General features: G+C 35.3%; 1 protein-coding gene across 5 annotated transcripts in view; it reads left to right on the forward strand.

Annotated features, from left to right (window-relative positions):
• Positions 1 to 17712, forward strand: part of TRPS1 (transcriptional repressor GATA binding 1) — a 296959-nt gene that overhangs the window by 51305 nt on the left and 227942 nt on the right. For 2 of the 5 annotated variants that reach the window (XM_072603244.1, XM_072603245.1), the window contains exons 2-3: positions 926 to 1083; positions 3916 to 4841. In XM_072603244.1, coding sequence (XP_072459345.1) covers positions 1047 to 1083; positions 3916 to 4841 — 963 coding nt within the window. In that variant the 5' untranslated portion in view covers positions 926 to 1046. The remainder of the gene's footprint in view (positions 1 to 925; positions 1084 to 3915; positions 4842 to 17712) is intronic. The other 3 variants (XM_072603248.1, XM_072603247.1, XM_072603246.1) reach the window with 2 other exon arrangements.

Below are 17712 nucleotides of genomic sequence, written 5' to 3' on the forward strand. Positions count from 1 at the left end.
ATGAGTTAGTAAGGAGAATTAATTCATGCACAAAATAATGGCTAGATAAAAATCTCTCTTTCCTTGAAAGGAAATCTCTTTTCCTTAAAAGGATCCCCATTTTGCTGCATTACATGTGTCAGCATTAATGCAGTACATTTCATGGCATATTATTAGGGTTAGGTAGATGTGGAAATGATCTCCTTTACCACAACACAGAGGTTAAGGGGTAATAGAAAAAGTGAAACAGGACTGGTGATGACCAAGTTTTAACTGCAAAAGCAACAAGTGAGATTATTCAGAGACTCTTCCTCTTTCCTCTCCCCTGCCTACACCATTCATTCTTAGGTCCATCATCCAGAGCAGTTGCTTCTATTGGACTTATTGAACTAGCATTTTGAACATTTGGAAATCTTTGTGACAGCTGAGCAAGGTCCCATGGAGTAGAACCCCCACGTTTAAAACCTCCATTTTGCCAATGCTCATAATTAAGGCTGATCAGTGGGATAATGATCCTTTTTTCACAGCTTGATATTTTACCTTCTGAAAAATACCAAAGTGCATTCCTATTAATCATTAATTAAATCTCCTGTGCCCCCATGGTGTTGGTAAGGTAGGTATGTCATTATAGATGAGGGGCTTTAAGAAAAGTAAGGTATTTTTTCCCAATAGTTATGTCAGCAGTACACTTGAGAACAGAAATTTTCGTATTATTAGTGCTCACTCTTAACAATTCGTTATATCATGCTCCATTCTGTGCTTGGCAAAAATTCAGGGGAGGGAGGGGACATTACTGTGCTCCTCATGTTTTTGTAGAAGAGAATTCCTGCAGTTTCTCAAGCAGCCCATGGTGGGGGCATATTGATGTGCACTAGGTGTGATATATTGATATAGAATCCTATGTATACATTATTTAGGAAGGAATTTTTTTTGCTTTGTTTTACAGATATACAGATCAGCTCTCAAAATGTCTTCTGTGTCTTCCGTGCATCTTCTAAGACAATTGCATTAGCCTCCTGCTAGTTGACTAATAGAATTAATAATTGTAAAAAGCACTCTAAAGCCACATGCCTTATGAAGTCAATGCTGGGTATGATTTTACAAGTATGTGATCCATTTTTTCAAGTGAAAATGTTAACTGAAAAAGTTCTTGGCACACAATAAAACATCATGCAATCTGTTATTTGTCTTACAGATAATAATTTGAGAGTGGCTATATTCTTACTGTATCTAACTTATGACTTGATAGTGGATGGTTTCCTCAGTGTAGAAGTACTGCAAATGTGCTTTTATTTACATAATATGTCTTTTTGAAAAATGAAAGCGATTGAATTCCAGTAAAGTACACATACATTCACATACACAATATTAATTCTAAGGATCCTTTGGAGTAGCAATCAACTAAACAGACCACAGAATGAAGAAGGGTGAAAAAAAGCCAAAAATGAAAACAAAAAGAAAGGAAAAGGAAATCGTAATAAACTTTGAAATTGTTATTATTTGGCACCTCATTCCTCTCCCCTCACCAAGAACAACACATTCATGTTCTATTAGGTGCTCTATTCAGCATAAATACCTAGGAACTCCTTTGTACTACAAAAAACCTATGCTTCAGTAGGATGAAGTCCTGTATGTGGGAAAGATAATTTTGATATAACTGTTTCTGAAGTACTGAAGATATTACATGATTCTTAAATGAACTCTGATCCAAAATGGACAAGATTATTTTCTATATTTAGCCAAAACATTTATTTCATTCTCCGTGTTACTGTGTCTTAGGATAGTGTTTGATCTTAGCACCTTGTTATTTCTAGTTTTGCCTTTGACATACACTCCAGAGTTATGGTTGTTTGGCCTTAAGCCTTGAACTCCTTAAAGGCAGGGACTCTTAGTTTTCTATTTGCATTCCCAGCACTTAGCACAGTACTTTGTGCATTGTAAGTGCTTAAGAAGTACACTTTCTTTCATTCATTGTTCCATTGTTTCTGAATATAGAATGGAAAAATAACCATTAATAAATTGGGTCATTTATTTAGGAAGAGAAACTAACTAAATGATATTTTTAATAGATACAAGTACTATTGTTCCTTTAAAGTCCCTCTTTCCTACTGTTTTGCTAGCCTGAAATTTCTTTTTTTGTGTGTGCGCTAGTGTTGGGATTTTGATTCATTTGATGTAAAAGCAAAATATACTATGGTATGGGCTATTGATATTTGACCAAGAGAAATATAGCAGTTGAGTCATCAAAGACATCCTTTAGGATGTTAAATTATGTGTAAAGTAAATTAATATTTTTCTGAGAAGACATGGTGACAAATATCAACCAAGCCACATTATAGATGGAGAGAACTCCAAATTCAGTACTCACTCTGGGGAGGAAAACATTTAACAAAGAAGTTTAACACAGGGCAAATTTGATGAATGCACATTTTTGGTGTCTTTATGTCTAAATGAGAAAAAAGCATTTGACAAGGAAAAAAAAAAACCCAAACCAATAACAATTCACTGAACCATTAGTATAGTTTGTCAATTTATGGCTAGTTACTTAACTGTTTAGAGCTTAGCGATAATAAGGTTTTTCATATAGATCACTTAATTGTGCTGTGCTCCCTGGCCACAAACTTCATCTAAATGCTAGCCAGACATCTTGCTATTACATGCTTTTTGTAACTTAGAGATTCAGATGAGAAAATGTGGTTGGATCAACCATCTCTTACCATTAGTGGATGAGAAATAAGTCTTTAAAAGGCATATAACTAATGGTTGATAATTGGATCAACTAGTATATTTGTAAAAATTGATTACACAATTTTGGGATGATTATGTAAATAAAAGGACTTCATTTTCCAAATATCTTAGTTCTAGGAGGTATTAAGTAGTAAGCCTTAAAATGTGATTCAAATAAAAAAGTAGATTTCATTAGTATTCCAGGACTATTGTTTTATGTTAAACAAAGTGACATCAGTCCTATTAAAATCTATTTATTAGTAGTTGTTAGAGCTTTTTCAGGTCAGGTTTTGTAATTTAATAGCTCTAAGGAACTTCTAGTAAGGGAAGTCCTACTAATGTATAAACAAGAGCACTTGGAATTTCAGTAACTTATCAAGGATGACACTTCTCACGTTATTCCTTAGGTAGAGGTATTGCCAGATAAAAAGACATGTTTGAGTTAGTGTGTAGGTCATTGTAGCTATCTTACAGTATAGGTTTGGAAGGTCATCCTTTAAATATGTATGTATTTTGACTTATTTGAGCTAAATTAAATTTTCTACAGAATTAGTTAAGAGAATAAATTAGTTACACAGCCGTAGGTAGGTTTATGTATTATGCTGAATAGAGTCTTAGTAAAAAAAAAAAAATTACCTTTAACCTCTTTTCCTTTAACTTTTTTTTTTTAATCAAATCTAACATATTACCACTAAAACAAAACTGTCAAATAGGGAGGGAGTGTCATCATCATAATTCTTTTGAAGCCAGTTAGGTAGCCCACACACTGATATCTATTTTCTTGAAAATTGTACTCTTCCTGTCTTCTTGGCTACAGAAGTATTTCTTTTGAAATCACATTTATATGCTGGTTGTAAAATTTAATAATGTTAGGCTTTAAGAAATGTTATTAGTACATTAAAATACCATTGAAGGAAGTAACTTAGCTAAAAATAATTTGCAAGAGACAATCTTTAACTGACCATACTCACCAAGACATTTTGAAATGACCACTCTTTGTGATAGATATATTGATGAATACTATTTGCTTATTTCAAGCTTATTTTTGTGACTTTTGAAAACATTTTTTTCTAGACTGCAATATGATGTTTAGTATTCTTAACACAATGCATGCTATTGACTAGAAGTAGTAAAGTATTTAATAACTGATCAAATAGTGGGTGGCTTTCAAACAGGCTCTCATGTGATTTTTGCCTTATATATTTACAGATATGGTCCGGAAAAAGAACCCCCCTCTGAGAAACATTGCTAGTGAAGGCGAGGCACAGACCCTCGAGCCTATAGGTACGGAGAGCAAGGTATCTGGAAGGAATAAAGACTTTTCTGCAGATCAGATGCCAGAAAATACTGACCAGAGTGACAGTGCAGAAGTGAACAACAAGGAGGGTCATTGCCTGCATGTCCAAGATTCATCTTCTAGCATTAAGAAGGACTTAAAAAGCTCAGTCCTGAATGAGAAGGCTGGCTTCAATTATGAAAGCCACAGTAAGGGAGGAAACATTTCATCCTTCCCTCATGATGAGGTGACAGACAGAAATATGTTGGCTTTCTCATCTCCAGCTGCTGGAGGAGTCTGTGAGCCCTTCAAGTCTCCTCTAAGATCAGATACAGATGACACCCAAGATATAGCCTGCACCCCATCAGGGGACCCACTAGAGACAAATGAAGAACAAAAGATGTCACCCAAGGCTACAGAGGAGACAGGGCAAGCACAGAGTGGTCAAACTGATTGTCCAGGCTCCAGCCCAACTTCAGCGGCCTCAAAAAACCCACAAGTGCCTTCAGATGGGGGTGTAAGACTCAAATCCAAAACTGACTCACTGGTCAATGATAATTCGGATACGGCACCTCTGTCTCCAGAGCTTCAGGACTTCAAATGCAACATCTGTGGATATGGCTATTATGGCAATGACCCCACAGATCTGATTAAGCACTTCCGCAAGTATCACCTAGGATTGCACAACCGCACCAGGCAAGATGCTGAGCTTGACACCAAAATCTTGGCCCTCCACAACATGGTGCAGTTCAGCCACTCCAAAGACTTCCAGAAAGTCAACCGCACTGTGCTTTCCGGTGTGCTCCAGGACATCAATTCCTCCAGGCCTCTTTTGCTAAATGGAACCTACGATGTACAGGTTTGTCCTTTTTGCTAATTCCAGAAGAAACAAAGCCATAATAGAAGGTGCATCCCTTCCACAATCCCATACTATAAAAAAGCCCCAAAGCTAGTAGTTAAAAATGATGTCAGTCAACCTGTAAAAGGCAGGAAAGAAGCACTCCTGATCTATTTAATTCAAATGTTTGTTCAGAGTTAGTATTAGTCTTTCATCCTGAGAACTAGTTTCAGACTTTCTCTCTTCCATTATGTTAGGATAAAGCCTTCCACAGAATTAACCAGGCTTCATATTTTTGGCTTTATATCAGAGTAATGTGATATTTACATAGGCTTCCAAAAATGTAACTAATCTTTCTAGGGCTGAATGCTCATAATTCATGCCTTGTTATAGATTATAAGTCTTGAGCTGTAGGCTTTACGTCAATGGGGTTCTTGCTTGTGTCCTGAATTTGGATTTGGCTCCATTATCCAGGCTACTACTGGTAGCAACTTTGGGTCACATTAAAGGATTCAGAAATAAACTTCAGAAAAGTTTTTCTGCAATTGTTTGGAAGTTATGCTCTATGTTTTTTTTAAAAAAATAAAACTATGTAGTAAGGAGTTGATATTTGATATAAATATGGTTGTTGCAAGGAATACCAGATTGAGGGCTCAATATCTGCATCGACATTGCCCAGGTTACTTCGCGCCTCTATTTACCCCAGTTTCCTCATCCGTACACTGAGGGGTCTGGTCTAGAGGATCTCTAAAGTCATCTCCTTAGTCTTACACCTCATGAATCTAAGATTGAAATGCCCTAATTTTATGATAATGACTTAATTTCTATATACTAGACTTGAATAATGAATTATAAAACCAGTATTCAGTTTAGCAGTAATTCATCCAGTGTTTTATACTGGCACAGAATACTTTATTGTAATACCTTTTTTTGATTAACAGTTTTGTTTTTAGATTATGATATAATTGAAATGAACAAGCATGGGAATTGCAACAATAATAATAACTAGAATTTATAAATATTATATCACTTGATCCACCCAAAAACACAGGGAGGTAGATGTTATCCTTCCACCCATTTTACTGATGGGGAGACAGAAGCAAGTAGAAGTTAAGTGACTCGCCCATGATCATATATCTTTAAAAGTCTGAGGCAAGATGTTAACTCAGGTCTTCCTAGCTCCAGCATGCTCTATTCAGAATACCACCTAGCTAATTTTTTTTTCGTCATTTGTAGTAGAATAACAAAAAAAGTTCAGTCATCCTGAAGAACTAATTATCTGTTATTGTTATTTTTAGCGTAGTAGATACCTTAATCAGTTTTATAGAACTAATTAGAATGCAAATTAGTTTCTCTTGTCATTTTTGTAATTTTATTTTGGTGCCATGTGATCAGGGATATTTTAAAATTTTCATGGTTTGATATTATTTCTCTTTGGGAATAATTAGGAAAAAATTCAAATTGAATGGACTTTTCTAGGCTTCTTTCCGTCTCTTTTCACTTTAGAAGAGCAGTCATTTGGATAAGCTGACAACAAAGGTCACATATGAAATAAGTTAAAATGTCAACTCAATTGCTAGAGCATGTTCACGATGGTCTTTTACGTTGACCTGGTACCAATTAACAAAGAGAACTCAAAGCATTATTAAAAATAGCAGGTCCTTAATGCATCTTATCATGTTTTCATGAAGTATCAGCAAAGAAATCCAAGAACCCTTTAAGATATTAGAATGGCAGCCTTATTACTTTAAAGAATATAGAAAGGAAAGAAAAAAAAAAGCTTCATCTTTGCAAATTCCTCTAACTTTTTCTTGCATTATGAATTCTTCCAAACAGAATGACTTCTGTGGAGCAGCAAATTAAGCCATCTTAGGCATTATGCATAAAATCTCTGGGCTTTGAACTGCTGTCTTTTTAAAGATCAATTCACTGTCTTATGTCAGATGCACTCTTCTGTCAGGCTGTAATCGGAAAGCAAATACGTGATTTAGATAAAAGGGTTAGGAGTGAATCATGTCAGAATGTGAAATGATGTTTTATAATTAGGAAGTAATATGATGTTAATACCTGGATTTCCTGCTAGAGTTTCAGTTCACTTACTCTGGGGACAATGTCTGAGAGAAACTGATCTCTTCTGTCAAGAAGGCTCTAAAACTAAGATTGCTGAGGCCTCTCCTTGCAGGAATTCAGATTTTTAAACACACTTCCATTTCCCCCAAACAGCTATTTTGTTAGGTCTTTGGTTATTTATAGTAAAGTTTATGTTTGGTTAGAATGAGCTGGACACTTTTCCTAGGCAGTGATTTTAGAAATAAAACAGATGTGCGAGCTATCTCAGTTTGAACTAATAGAACGAGAAATAAAACAGCTGATCCTAGACTATACTGTCTACTCTAGCCTGACAGCACATACTGCAATGAAGACGAAAAGTGGTAGGAAGCAGCCTGGAGATAATCTTGTTAAGATAAGTCTTTTCTTAAGAAAAGAGTACTTCCAAAAATAGGACCTATGCAATATAGGTGATTGTTTTAAAGAAACAATTGGGTTTGGAAACTTAATTTTTAAATGCTAATTTCCTCCAGTTAAGAAGAGAAAGTTGAATGTGTTTTCTTTGTGCTGAATACTATACTGAAACCTCTTCGCATCTCTTCCAGATGTTGCTACAAAAAAACTTTAGAAGACAAGCGACTGATTAATATTTTTATGTTTCGTAATAAATATGGTTCAATGTTTCTATAGTCCTAAATAGAATATAGGGAAATCCCAAATACTCTTTAACACCCACACATAAATATATTGCTAAAATGCCATTTAAAGAGAGTTTTTTCCCCCCAGGCACTTAAACTCCTGGAAGACTGGCCACAAAGTTAAACACTTTCAGTGTTGCTTAGCCAGAAATCCATGATGTCTTTGAGTTATTCATGTGCACATACACACAAAAGTTCATGAATTACAGTAATGCATTTAATCATTTATTTTTAGATCAAAATGAATCAAAATAATAGACTAATAAAATAGGGAATTTGTTAATCCTATTGCACTTAAGCTGCCATTATTTGTTTGTTTGTTTGTTTAAGATAGCAAAGCTATCTGTGGTTTATGACAGATTTATGATAATTTAAGCAGGGGAAAAATGAATAGCAGCCAAAGGGAGGTGATTTAAGCTATTCTGTGGTTTTGACCCCTATTATGTTTAGACAAGGACAGTTTAAAGAAATTTGCACTGGCTGTTAAAGAGTATTAATTCTTACACATTGTTTATGTAGAATGAGGAAGTATAATTGAAATAAAGACATGTTAGAAATGGGCTTGGCATCTGAGAATAAAACGACCAAAAGTCCATTTTCTGAAATGTATTTGGCAGCTAGGTGATGTAGTCTTTGGAGGAAGACCCAAGTTCCAATCCTGCCTCAGATGCTTTGTAGCTGTGCTGCTCTATCAAGGCACTTAACCTTGCTTAGCCTCGCTTTTCTTATTGCAAAATGGAAGTTTGCCACAGGGTTGTTGTGAGAATCAAAAGGAATAATATATGTAAAGCACTTTTCAAACCCTAAAGTGCCATATAAATAGTAGCTGTCTGGAGGATAGCACAAATCCAGACACACCTGACTAGGCACTATACCTTTTTTATGTTAACTGTATTCTGAATGATTTCATTGATAAACACACACACGTCTATATACGTATATTTGCATATATACAGATAATATATACACATACATACATATACATATACACATACAAACAGATTAATACGTAAATTAATAATACATAATAATATATAAATGCATATGTATTACATATAGGAGTCAGGAATGTGAATGTGTGTGTGTGTAAAATGAATGCCAAACAACCAGGCTGTTTTGTACATGACAGATAGAGGATTGATAGGATAAAGCCTTTCAGCCTTAAGATAATATAAAACCAGAATATCTCCTTTTCTACTTTTAGTGAATTCCTAAGACTCCCACATACCTGGACATAGCACATCAGGATGAATCAGAAGATTTGCCCTAGACCTTTTTACCTTTCTTTATTAAGAATCGAGTGAAATTATGGTTGTCTCAGAATTCATTAGCTTTAATTGCATCTCAGTATCCTAATATTTAGAATTACTTTGACTTCTCATAAAATTAGAGATATTCACCCAATCATGAATTTCAACAATATAGAAAGATCAAGTATTTGTTAAATAGTTGTTCCAGATACCTGGTCATGTGTATGAATAAGATCAAGCATGACAGTCCTTACTTTCAAGGAACTCATTCTACTGGATACTGAAGTAGTTTGTCATTTCCTTCTTCAGTTCATTTAACAGATGATGAAACTGAGGCAAGCAGGATTAAGTGATTTATCCAGGATCACACAGTTAATAAGTGTCTGAGGCCAGATTTGAGCTCAGGAAGATGAGTCTTCCTGACTGAAGTCCTGGCTGCTCTATCCACTTAGCCACCTAGGTTCTCATTGATTGGCTAACAATAGCTCTGAGTGAATGGAAATAACAATTGTTTCTGTTTATCTAGAAACCCAGAGGGTCTTCTCCCAATTTAATTTTTTTGGACTAGGTAAAGGAGGCTATTCTTTGCCTCATTTCTTACCTAACCTTAATCCATTGAATGGACGTTGGATAAGTCAAACTGAGACCTAGGAAAGACCTTAGCTTGGAAAGACCAAGGTCTCCCACTGCCTCAGGGCCATCTCCAGTCATCCTGATCTATATCTTTCCACTGGACCTAGATGACTCCAGAAGAGAAAATGAGACTGATGACTTTGCACTGCCCTCCTTCACTCAAATTCAATTTACTTGCAAGTCAGGAAGCCAAGGACCTCATTGAGAATGAAAGACAAATCCAAACAACACAACAACTGTACTGGAAGAGACATATTTATGGGAGCTGGAAAAAGGGATAAGGTTCTCAAGGAGTGAAGATGTCCCAGAAGTCTGCTCCCAGGCAAGATAAGGCAGAAGTCTTACTAATCAGAGCTCAGGTTCCATACCAAGAAAGTAACACAATTTATCAACAATTAGACCTTTCTATGAGCTAAACTAAGTCCCATTCAGTATTTGAGATTCATTAGGAATAATAGCAAGATTGATTTCTTCAAAAAATTATTACCGCTCCCATCATTTTGGGGCAGCTTTATTGGGTATATTTTTGAATGCATTGCTAAATGAAAGCACCTATTACTAAGTGATGACTTTGCTTTCTCATTACGACTTTATGTGCTGTGTGATGGGATTGTTTGCACCATATTTATGGGGGGACTCTTGGCCTTAAGATCAGGTTATAAAACAAGCAATCCTGTCAAGTTCTTCCCACAGGAAAGTAGTTCAGACCTTTAAGTGTTTATAAATTCTGATGTATTTGTGTGGTGTACATGTTGCCTTTTCATATTAGAAAACTTTCTGAATCCTGAAACTTTCAATATTCTGAAGGAGGCAGGTTCTACTCAATCTAATAAATTCATTTTGACCTTTAATGACATCATAATGCTGCGAGAATAGTCTTTCAATTTGCTTATCAGTGGCAGACCTTTATATGACCCTGAACACTGAGTTCTCCTTTCCTTTTACTCAAATATCATTTTCTAAGCAAGAAGAAAATATTTTAGAGACATGAAATTTTACATTTGAATTCAAAGGAATATGGAGACAAATTTCTAATAGGTATAACAATATTTGCTTATTAGACTCTTAATGGACACATTTCCCTGTAGGGAGAGTAAAATCTTATACCTCATTATCTTTTAGTGTAGCCTCATTAATTATTTTTAAATTTTATTTTTTCAAAACATGATTTCTTTTTAACATTCCTTTAATATAGAATTTGGATATATTATATATTAATAATTCCTTATCCCCTCTTCATTGAGCAATATTAAACTTTAGAAAAACTGACGAACTAGATTTGAATAAGTTTTATACTTTTTGTACTTGGTTGCATCAGTACAGTGCAACAAATTTGGTGCATGGGCCAGTGCTTATTTTAAAGTCCGTGATATTTGTTTTAAACACTGCCACTACCACCCCCTAATCATAACCAGTTTCTGCGCAGATTTCTGTTTTGGGGGGAGGGTGAGAGAGGTGATATGAAAATTTAAATAAAAGATAGGCCCTTCCCCTACAGAGCTTCCACTCTAGGAGAACAAGGAATAAAGTATGCAAATTAAAACTTGAGTACAAAATGAAGGAAAGGTATGCTACTTGTCAAGTTGGTTTGATCTGTGTAGAAGGATAAACAAGCAAATTAAGTTCATGTTTTGTCTATTATCTAGATTGGTCATCATTGCTGGTCATATTAACTCATTGATACCTAAATTAATGTCCATATTTAAGTTCATGTGCTTTAGCATATTAGAGATCAGTGCCTAACAAGTAAACACAAACACAACTTGGAAACAAATAATAACTCAAATGCTTAGGACTTAAAAGAAATTATTGGGACCACATGGGTCTGGTTATGAATTTAGCATTCATTCAACTTGTAGCAAATCTTGTTTTTACAATTTGATAATATCTCCGTAATTGATAATTCATCTTCTTGGTTGACCACATCTGGTGTGCTCGTTTGACTTTGCAGGTCGCAGGAACAGAGGAGGGAGAGCTAACACATTGGATGGCAGAGTAAGGATCCAAAAAGATCTGAATATAGTAGAGTGGTGGACTAAATTTAGTATGATGGAATTTAACAGACACAAGTTAAACGCCCTTTTGCTTGGGTTAAAAAAATCAATTATATAAATACGAGGTCAAGGAGGCATGGTTAGACAACAGATTGTCCGAAAGTACTCTGGGGGTTTTAGTGAACTGCTATCTCAATATTAATCAATAGTGTTACATAACAGCAACAGCTACAGTAAGGTGTGGGGCACTCATTAAGGACTTTGAATGTCAAACAGGATACTATATTTGGTCCTGGAGATAATAGGGAGCCACTGAAGTTTATGGAGTAGGGAGTGACATGGTCAAGTTTGTGCTTAAAGATAGCTAGTGGAGTAGAGGGTAGACTAGGGTGGGAGAGACTTCAGGCAGGGAGAGCAACCAGTGTGTAATTGCAATGACATCAGAGTCCAGGGTAGTGGCAGTGTCAAAAGAGAGAAAGGGACCGAATATAAAGAAATAATAATAGCAAACTAATGACATTTCCCAGGACCATATGGAGCTGCATTGAAAAAGATGGGCAGAATGAAGTAGCACTATATGCATACATACATACACACACACACACACACACACACACACACCCTTATATATGTATGTGTACGTTTATATGTGTATATTTGTGTATATATACATATATATTAATTTTAATATATACCCACAAAATAAGCTGTTTCTATATTACGATGGATAAACAAACATATACACATAGCAAAATGGAATTTTTTTTTTTTCAATCATACAGGATTACGGAACTAGGCTAGAGCTAGAAGGGACTTCTCACTGGATCTAGTTTCTGCTTCAAGTTTCATTTTGGATTGTCGAGAGTTGTCTTCCCCCTACCGTTGCTCCTGCACATTGTGGATAATCAGGAGTGGATCTTTCTTGTTCTACCTCTGCTCTTTCTTCCCTTCCCTTTTTTCTCCTCCATCTACATTTCTGTCTCTGTCTTCCTCCTTTTATTCCTCCTCCTCCCCTTTGTGGTACAGTGTTCTTGTAAATATATGCTTATAGAGGCAGGGGGACTTAATGCTTTTATTTTGTACGAATATTTTTATGATCACAAACTAATGACATTCAGATATCCGTAGAGGAGGTATTATAATAAACCAGCAGATGGAGAGGATGACATTGAGAAACTGTATCAAGATTTGATACATACTTTTACTTTAATTCAATAGACATGTACTAAGTTCTTATTATGTTCTAGGAATCCAGACAGAGTGGCATGGTGGGTGGGGTGCTGGTCTGGGAGTTAGGAAAGCATGAGCTGCTATCATCCCTCAGACATTGATACTAAATGTGTGATCAGAAGCAAGCCACTTCATCTTTCCGAGTCTTGCTTTCCTCAGATATAAAATGGGGATAATAAGATATCTGTAGTAACAATATGGCAGGATTGCTATAAGAGTCAAGTGACACAGTGTGTGTAAAGTGTGTTTTAAATTTTAAAACATCATGTAAATATTAGTTATCCTAACCACCGGGCTGAATTTAATTTTCCCAGGTCTAGTGATTTCTTATTTTCTTTTTCTTTAATCATATTCAAAATTATGTCAGGATGTCTTGGTGCATGAACTGTTATGCTAAGTGAACTCTGAAAGACAAATGGAATTTTGCTGATAGTAATTTTGTTCTCCCATTACTGGGATTTATGTTTACTACTAATTTTCTTATTCTCAGGAATGAGCTTCTTTTCTTTCTCCCTTTGCCAGGAACTGAGGATTCACATTCAGATTCAGTAAGCTAGGGATATTATTAAAATTAATGAACATTTCATCTATGCCTCAGATTTAATTCATATCCCACTAATTAGGGATAAGTTTTCAAGGATTTGTGATTTAATAAATTGTACAATATTTTTCCAATTCATTTAGTTACCAGTCACATCATGACTTGATTATGTTGGTTTAACTGTGGAGATTAAAGGGTGAGGAACTGTACCTTTTTTCCATTTGTGTTTTTATACTTATATAATTCGTTTTATCCACTGTCAATTAACAAGTATGAATGGGTGTGGCGATAGGAAAAACAAAATTAGAAAGTCTTTGGATTGCTTATTTTGAGTGTGCTACAGACTCCCAACTACATTTGGGACTTGCCCAGCTTTGTTAGCTCCCAGTAGTGATGAAAATATAAGATACAGTGAGGCATTTGGGAATTCTGGAATACCCTGTTTGTTTAGTTAAAAAATCGTTTAGTAAGCTATAGTCCAAATGTGGTATTTTCTATTCAACACAAATATCCAGCACTATAAAAAAAATGACATTTTTCTCCACCTGCCTACTTTGCAGAAGTGCACTTGGGAAACATAATATATGGGTGTTAAAGGTTTGGGTTCTGTGTAAGTAATATTCCCTAATAGGTCATTAATGGCCAGTGGTTAGACCTTGCATTTTTCTCTTATAATTATTTCTAGAATATACAGTCAGCTCTCAGTTATCTGACCTAATACGGAGGAGGACTGCCATGAATAATCCACTAGTAATTTATATTTTACTTTGGAAAGATATACATGTACACACACGCACTCACACGTGCGTGCATGTGTGTGTGTGTTCCCATAGCTATTTTATCTCCGCAATTGTGATTTGGTTAGATGCGTCATAAACTTAATTTTCATTCCTTAAGCACACACAGCAACTCACCATTGGAGAAAATGAATTGGGACCATGCTGAGTGGCAAGACTAGTTGAAAAATTAACATGGTTAATCCAAGAAGTGGTTTGTCCACATACACTTACTCAGGAGTTGGTTGAGTTTTTATTCTTCTAGAGTTGCCTGTTGCTCCTGCTCTTACAAGCTTCAATACTTTATTTTGTTTCAAAATCTACAGCCTCGCTTCCTGAGGCCCTAATGATTGCTGAGCGATTTATTAACTACAATGATAGTTTATTGTCATTTCAAAGCATTCATTCTTTGTCCTCAAAGCATAGAATAGTGGATATATTCTCTACATTCTAGATTATTATTTGAAATGGTTCATTATATCAGGCTAATTTCTTTATTCAGAGGGTTAATAATATCTTCTGCAGTACTTTTGTATTGGTAAGATATTACTATGACTCCTTATACAATACTATAAATTTAATAGGCTGTGCCAATTTTTCCAAGATATTTTTTTGAAGATAGAAAAACCTTAAAATAAGATGGGTGGGTTTTTAAATCAATGTTCAAACTCCAAAATTTCCATCCATTGACTAAGAGTCATCTTAAATTGGTCCCTTATAATCTTCTCCACTGCAATCAGTCATAGTTCTTGAGGACACACCACATCTGAAGAAAAGATTGTAAATCAGTATTTTCAGTTCAAACAACTTCTTTCGTTATGGTTGGGGATAAGTACTGTGTGTTACAGTGTCATTTTCAGTGGTCTGAGTTTTTTAAATCTTTTCCCTTTGAAGTGTTTTATGTATTAGTCTTATAATGTTGATTACTGTTTCACATTAATGCCAACTGTGTTGATTAAGAGAAAAATAATAAGAATAAAAGGCTAAAGACATTTAAAAGGAACAAAAAAATCCCTTATTTTGAGCCCTCTTTAATGAGATGTACAGCAAAAAGTGCATGTAAATCCTTCTTTAAACAAGAAACCATAAACATGGTACATAAAACGAAAAGTTTTTTTAAACCAGGATAAAAATAGAATGTGAAATTCTGACCTTTTTTTTTTTTAAAAAAAAATAAACAGTTCTGCATTATCATAGTTTTCAGAAAATGAAAAAAATTCAGCATAATAGCAATTTGTCTGTAGTGGTTCTTTTCATCCTGTAATAGGTGCGCAACTTAAGACTTTGATGAATTGTGATCTTATTGATATGCGTACGCTCCCATTCATAGCAGATCACAACTCACCCTTGTCTTTTCATCCTCTGCTATGTTTTTCCATGGCTTCCCATGTATCTTCAGTAAGATACACCCAGTGAGCCAGGAGCTTTCTGTTGAATTTTTTGACATTGCCTTTGGGTGACGATAGGTCTTAATTCTTCAGAGATTTTACTAGTTAATGATTCCCCGTCATCTAGCATTTCTGGAAGAATATCATTCATTTAAAGATTTTTTTTCAGCAACAGTTAAAAGTAGTTAAAAGTAACCAAGCCTGTTTTCCTCCTCCTGTTGAACGCTAGGCCTAGTTTATCATCTATCTTCAATGTCAGTTTAAGATTTACGTATTGATAAACAAACTCTGTGGATTGTTCATTCGTTTGTTTATCAGAGTAGAGACAAAAGACATTCTTCACATCCACTTGGTTTTTCCTACATATCTAATTAGACCAAACTAATTTGAGTAATTGTAGATCACATGTAGGAGGGTCTGCATTGTTCTGGGGCTTGATGTCATCAGTACAATGTTATCAACAACGGTAGTTTCTGAAAGACTTCACCATCTTCAAATAATTGCTCTTCGGATTCTCCCTTGGACATCCTCTATGATAATGGTAATTGTCTTTAGTGAATATCCCTCTTCCTATTTTATTCCCTACTTAATATTAATTACCTGAAAGTCAAACTTAGCTCTGTCATTACATTTTTCACGAAATCTTACATGATTTTACATAGAAGTGTGGGAGACATTTTGTTAGAGGACAACCTTGAAGGCAGAGTGTGTTTGCAAAAAGGTAGCCTGTTCTTTTCATATGCCTTCAAACATGCCCTTTCTGTGTGGGTTGATCATTCTTATAAGCACTTTGTAGATATGGGATAAGACACGTGTTTATTTGGTAATAATAACTCTCTCAGCTTTTGGCATCCCCTCTTTCAGATATCTTGAGAACTGGTCCCTTATCACTTTCACAGTTATGTTGTCTCCCACGCGGGCCTCTTCTGATTCCAGTTGTGCTAACGTCCAGCTACGCATACCATCTTTGTTTTGTTTAGAGTCATTATGATTTTCTCATGGAGTACATGAGGGACTGATCTGTTGAGTCAGAGTATGAGGTTTCCATTGTCATTGATGGAGAGAAGATTTCACCATAGAAAGCTTACATATCTCTTCTGTGTACTCCTCTGCTCATTGCTCTCCATCCACTCTTTTTATACTCCCAGTTCATAGAAACATGACTAGAAAGTAGATTAACATTTGAGCACAGATATAGTCTGCATTGTCCTTGAAGAGATATGCTTTCTCATATCATAATTCTAGGACTAGTAAGTTCTTTTATATAGACAGAAATCAAAGTGGTGCAGAGAAGCAGAGCATTGGGTCTCTAGTCAGGAAGACATAAGTTCAAATCTGGCCTCCGACACTTACTAGTTGTGTGATCCTGGGCAAGTCACTTGACCTCTGTCTGCCTGAGTTTCTTCAACTCTAAAATGCGAATCATAATAACATCTATCTCTAAGGGTTCCTGCGATGATCAAATGACATGATATTTGAAAAGTATTAAGAACAGTGACTGGCACATAGTAGGTAATTCATAAATAAGTGTTTTCTTCATTTGTTGTATTCTTGTTCTGAGGAGCTCTAAGTGCCTTGCTAGCATTGGGTATCAAAACTCAGAATGGAGGGCTAAAATAGGATAAAATTTATCATATTAATTTAAGGTTCAGAATATGGAGGTTCCAAGAATTCAGAGGTTGCGCATCATCAGAAAACCTTATAGTGGAAGGAACATCAGACTAGGAATAATAGACCTAGGTTTGAGTCCCATTTCTTCCACTGATTAGCTGTAAGAATTTAGGCAAGTTATTCTCCTTCAGGCCTCAGTGTCTTCATCTGTAAGATTAAAAGAGTTGAACTATATGTTATGAAAGCACCATTTCATGTCCAAAATTTTGACGTGGTACATAAAAGATGTATATTTTTTGAACAGTTGTCAGGAAATGAACAATTATTTCCAGACTTTTTAATATGATAGTCACGCTATTTGTGGTATGAGTTCTTCCAGATATTTATAGTGATAACATGGCTCCTCTTTTATTGTCACTCATTCTCCTCCCAACTCCACTCTGTATTTAGAATCTAGAGTTAAAACATTCCATCATAATTTTATTTTTTACTGAATATCTTTTTTCAAAATGTATTCAATAAATATTCACTAAATAACCTACTCTGTACAGAGCATTATGCTAGGCGGTAGGGGAGATACAGCTTAGAGGACATGATCATTCCTATCTGAAGATCTAGACTCAGATACCTAATTATACACAGTATTATTTCATAAGTTCATTAAAGAGGTACAAAGTATTGTATTAAAAATTTAGAGAATTAAGAATTCTTCATTGAGAAGA

The sequence above is a fragment of the Notamacropus eugenii genome, chromosome 4 (assembly GCF_028372415.1).
Source record: "Notamacropus eugenii isolate mMacEug1 chromosome 4, mMacEug1.pri_v2, whole genome shotgun sequence".
NCBI lineage: Eukaryota > Metazoa > Chordata > Mammalia > Diprotodontia > Macropodidae > Notamacropus > Notamacropus eugenii.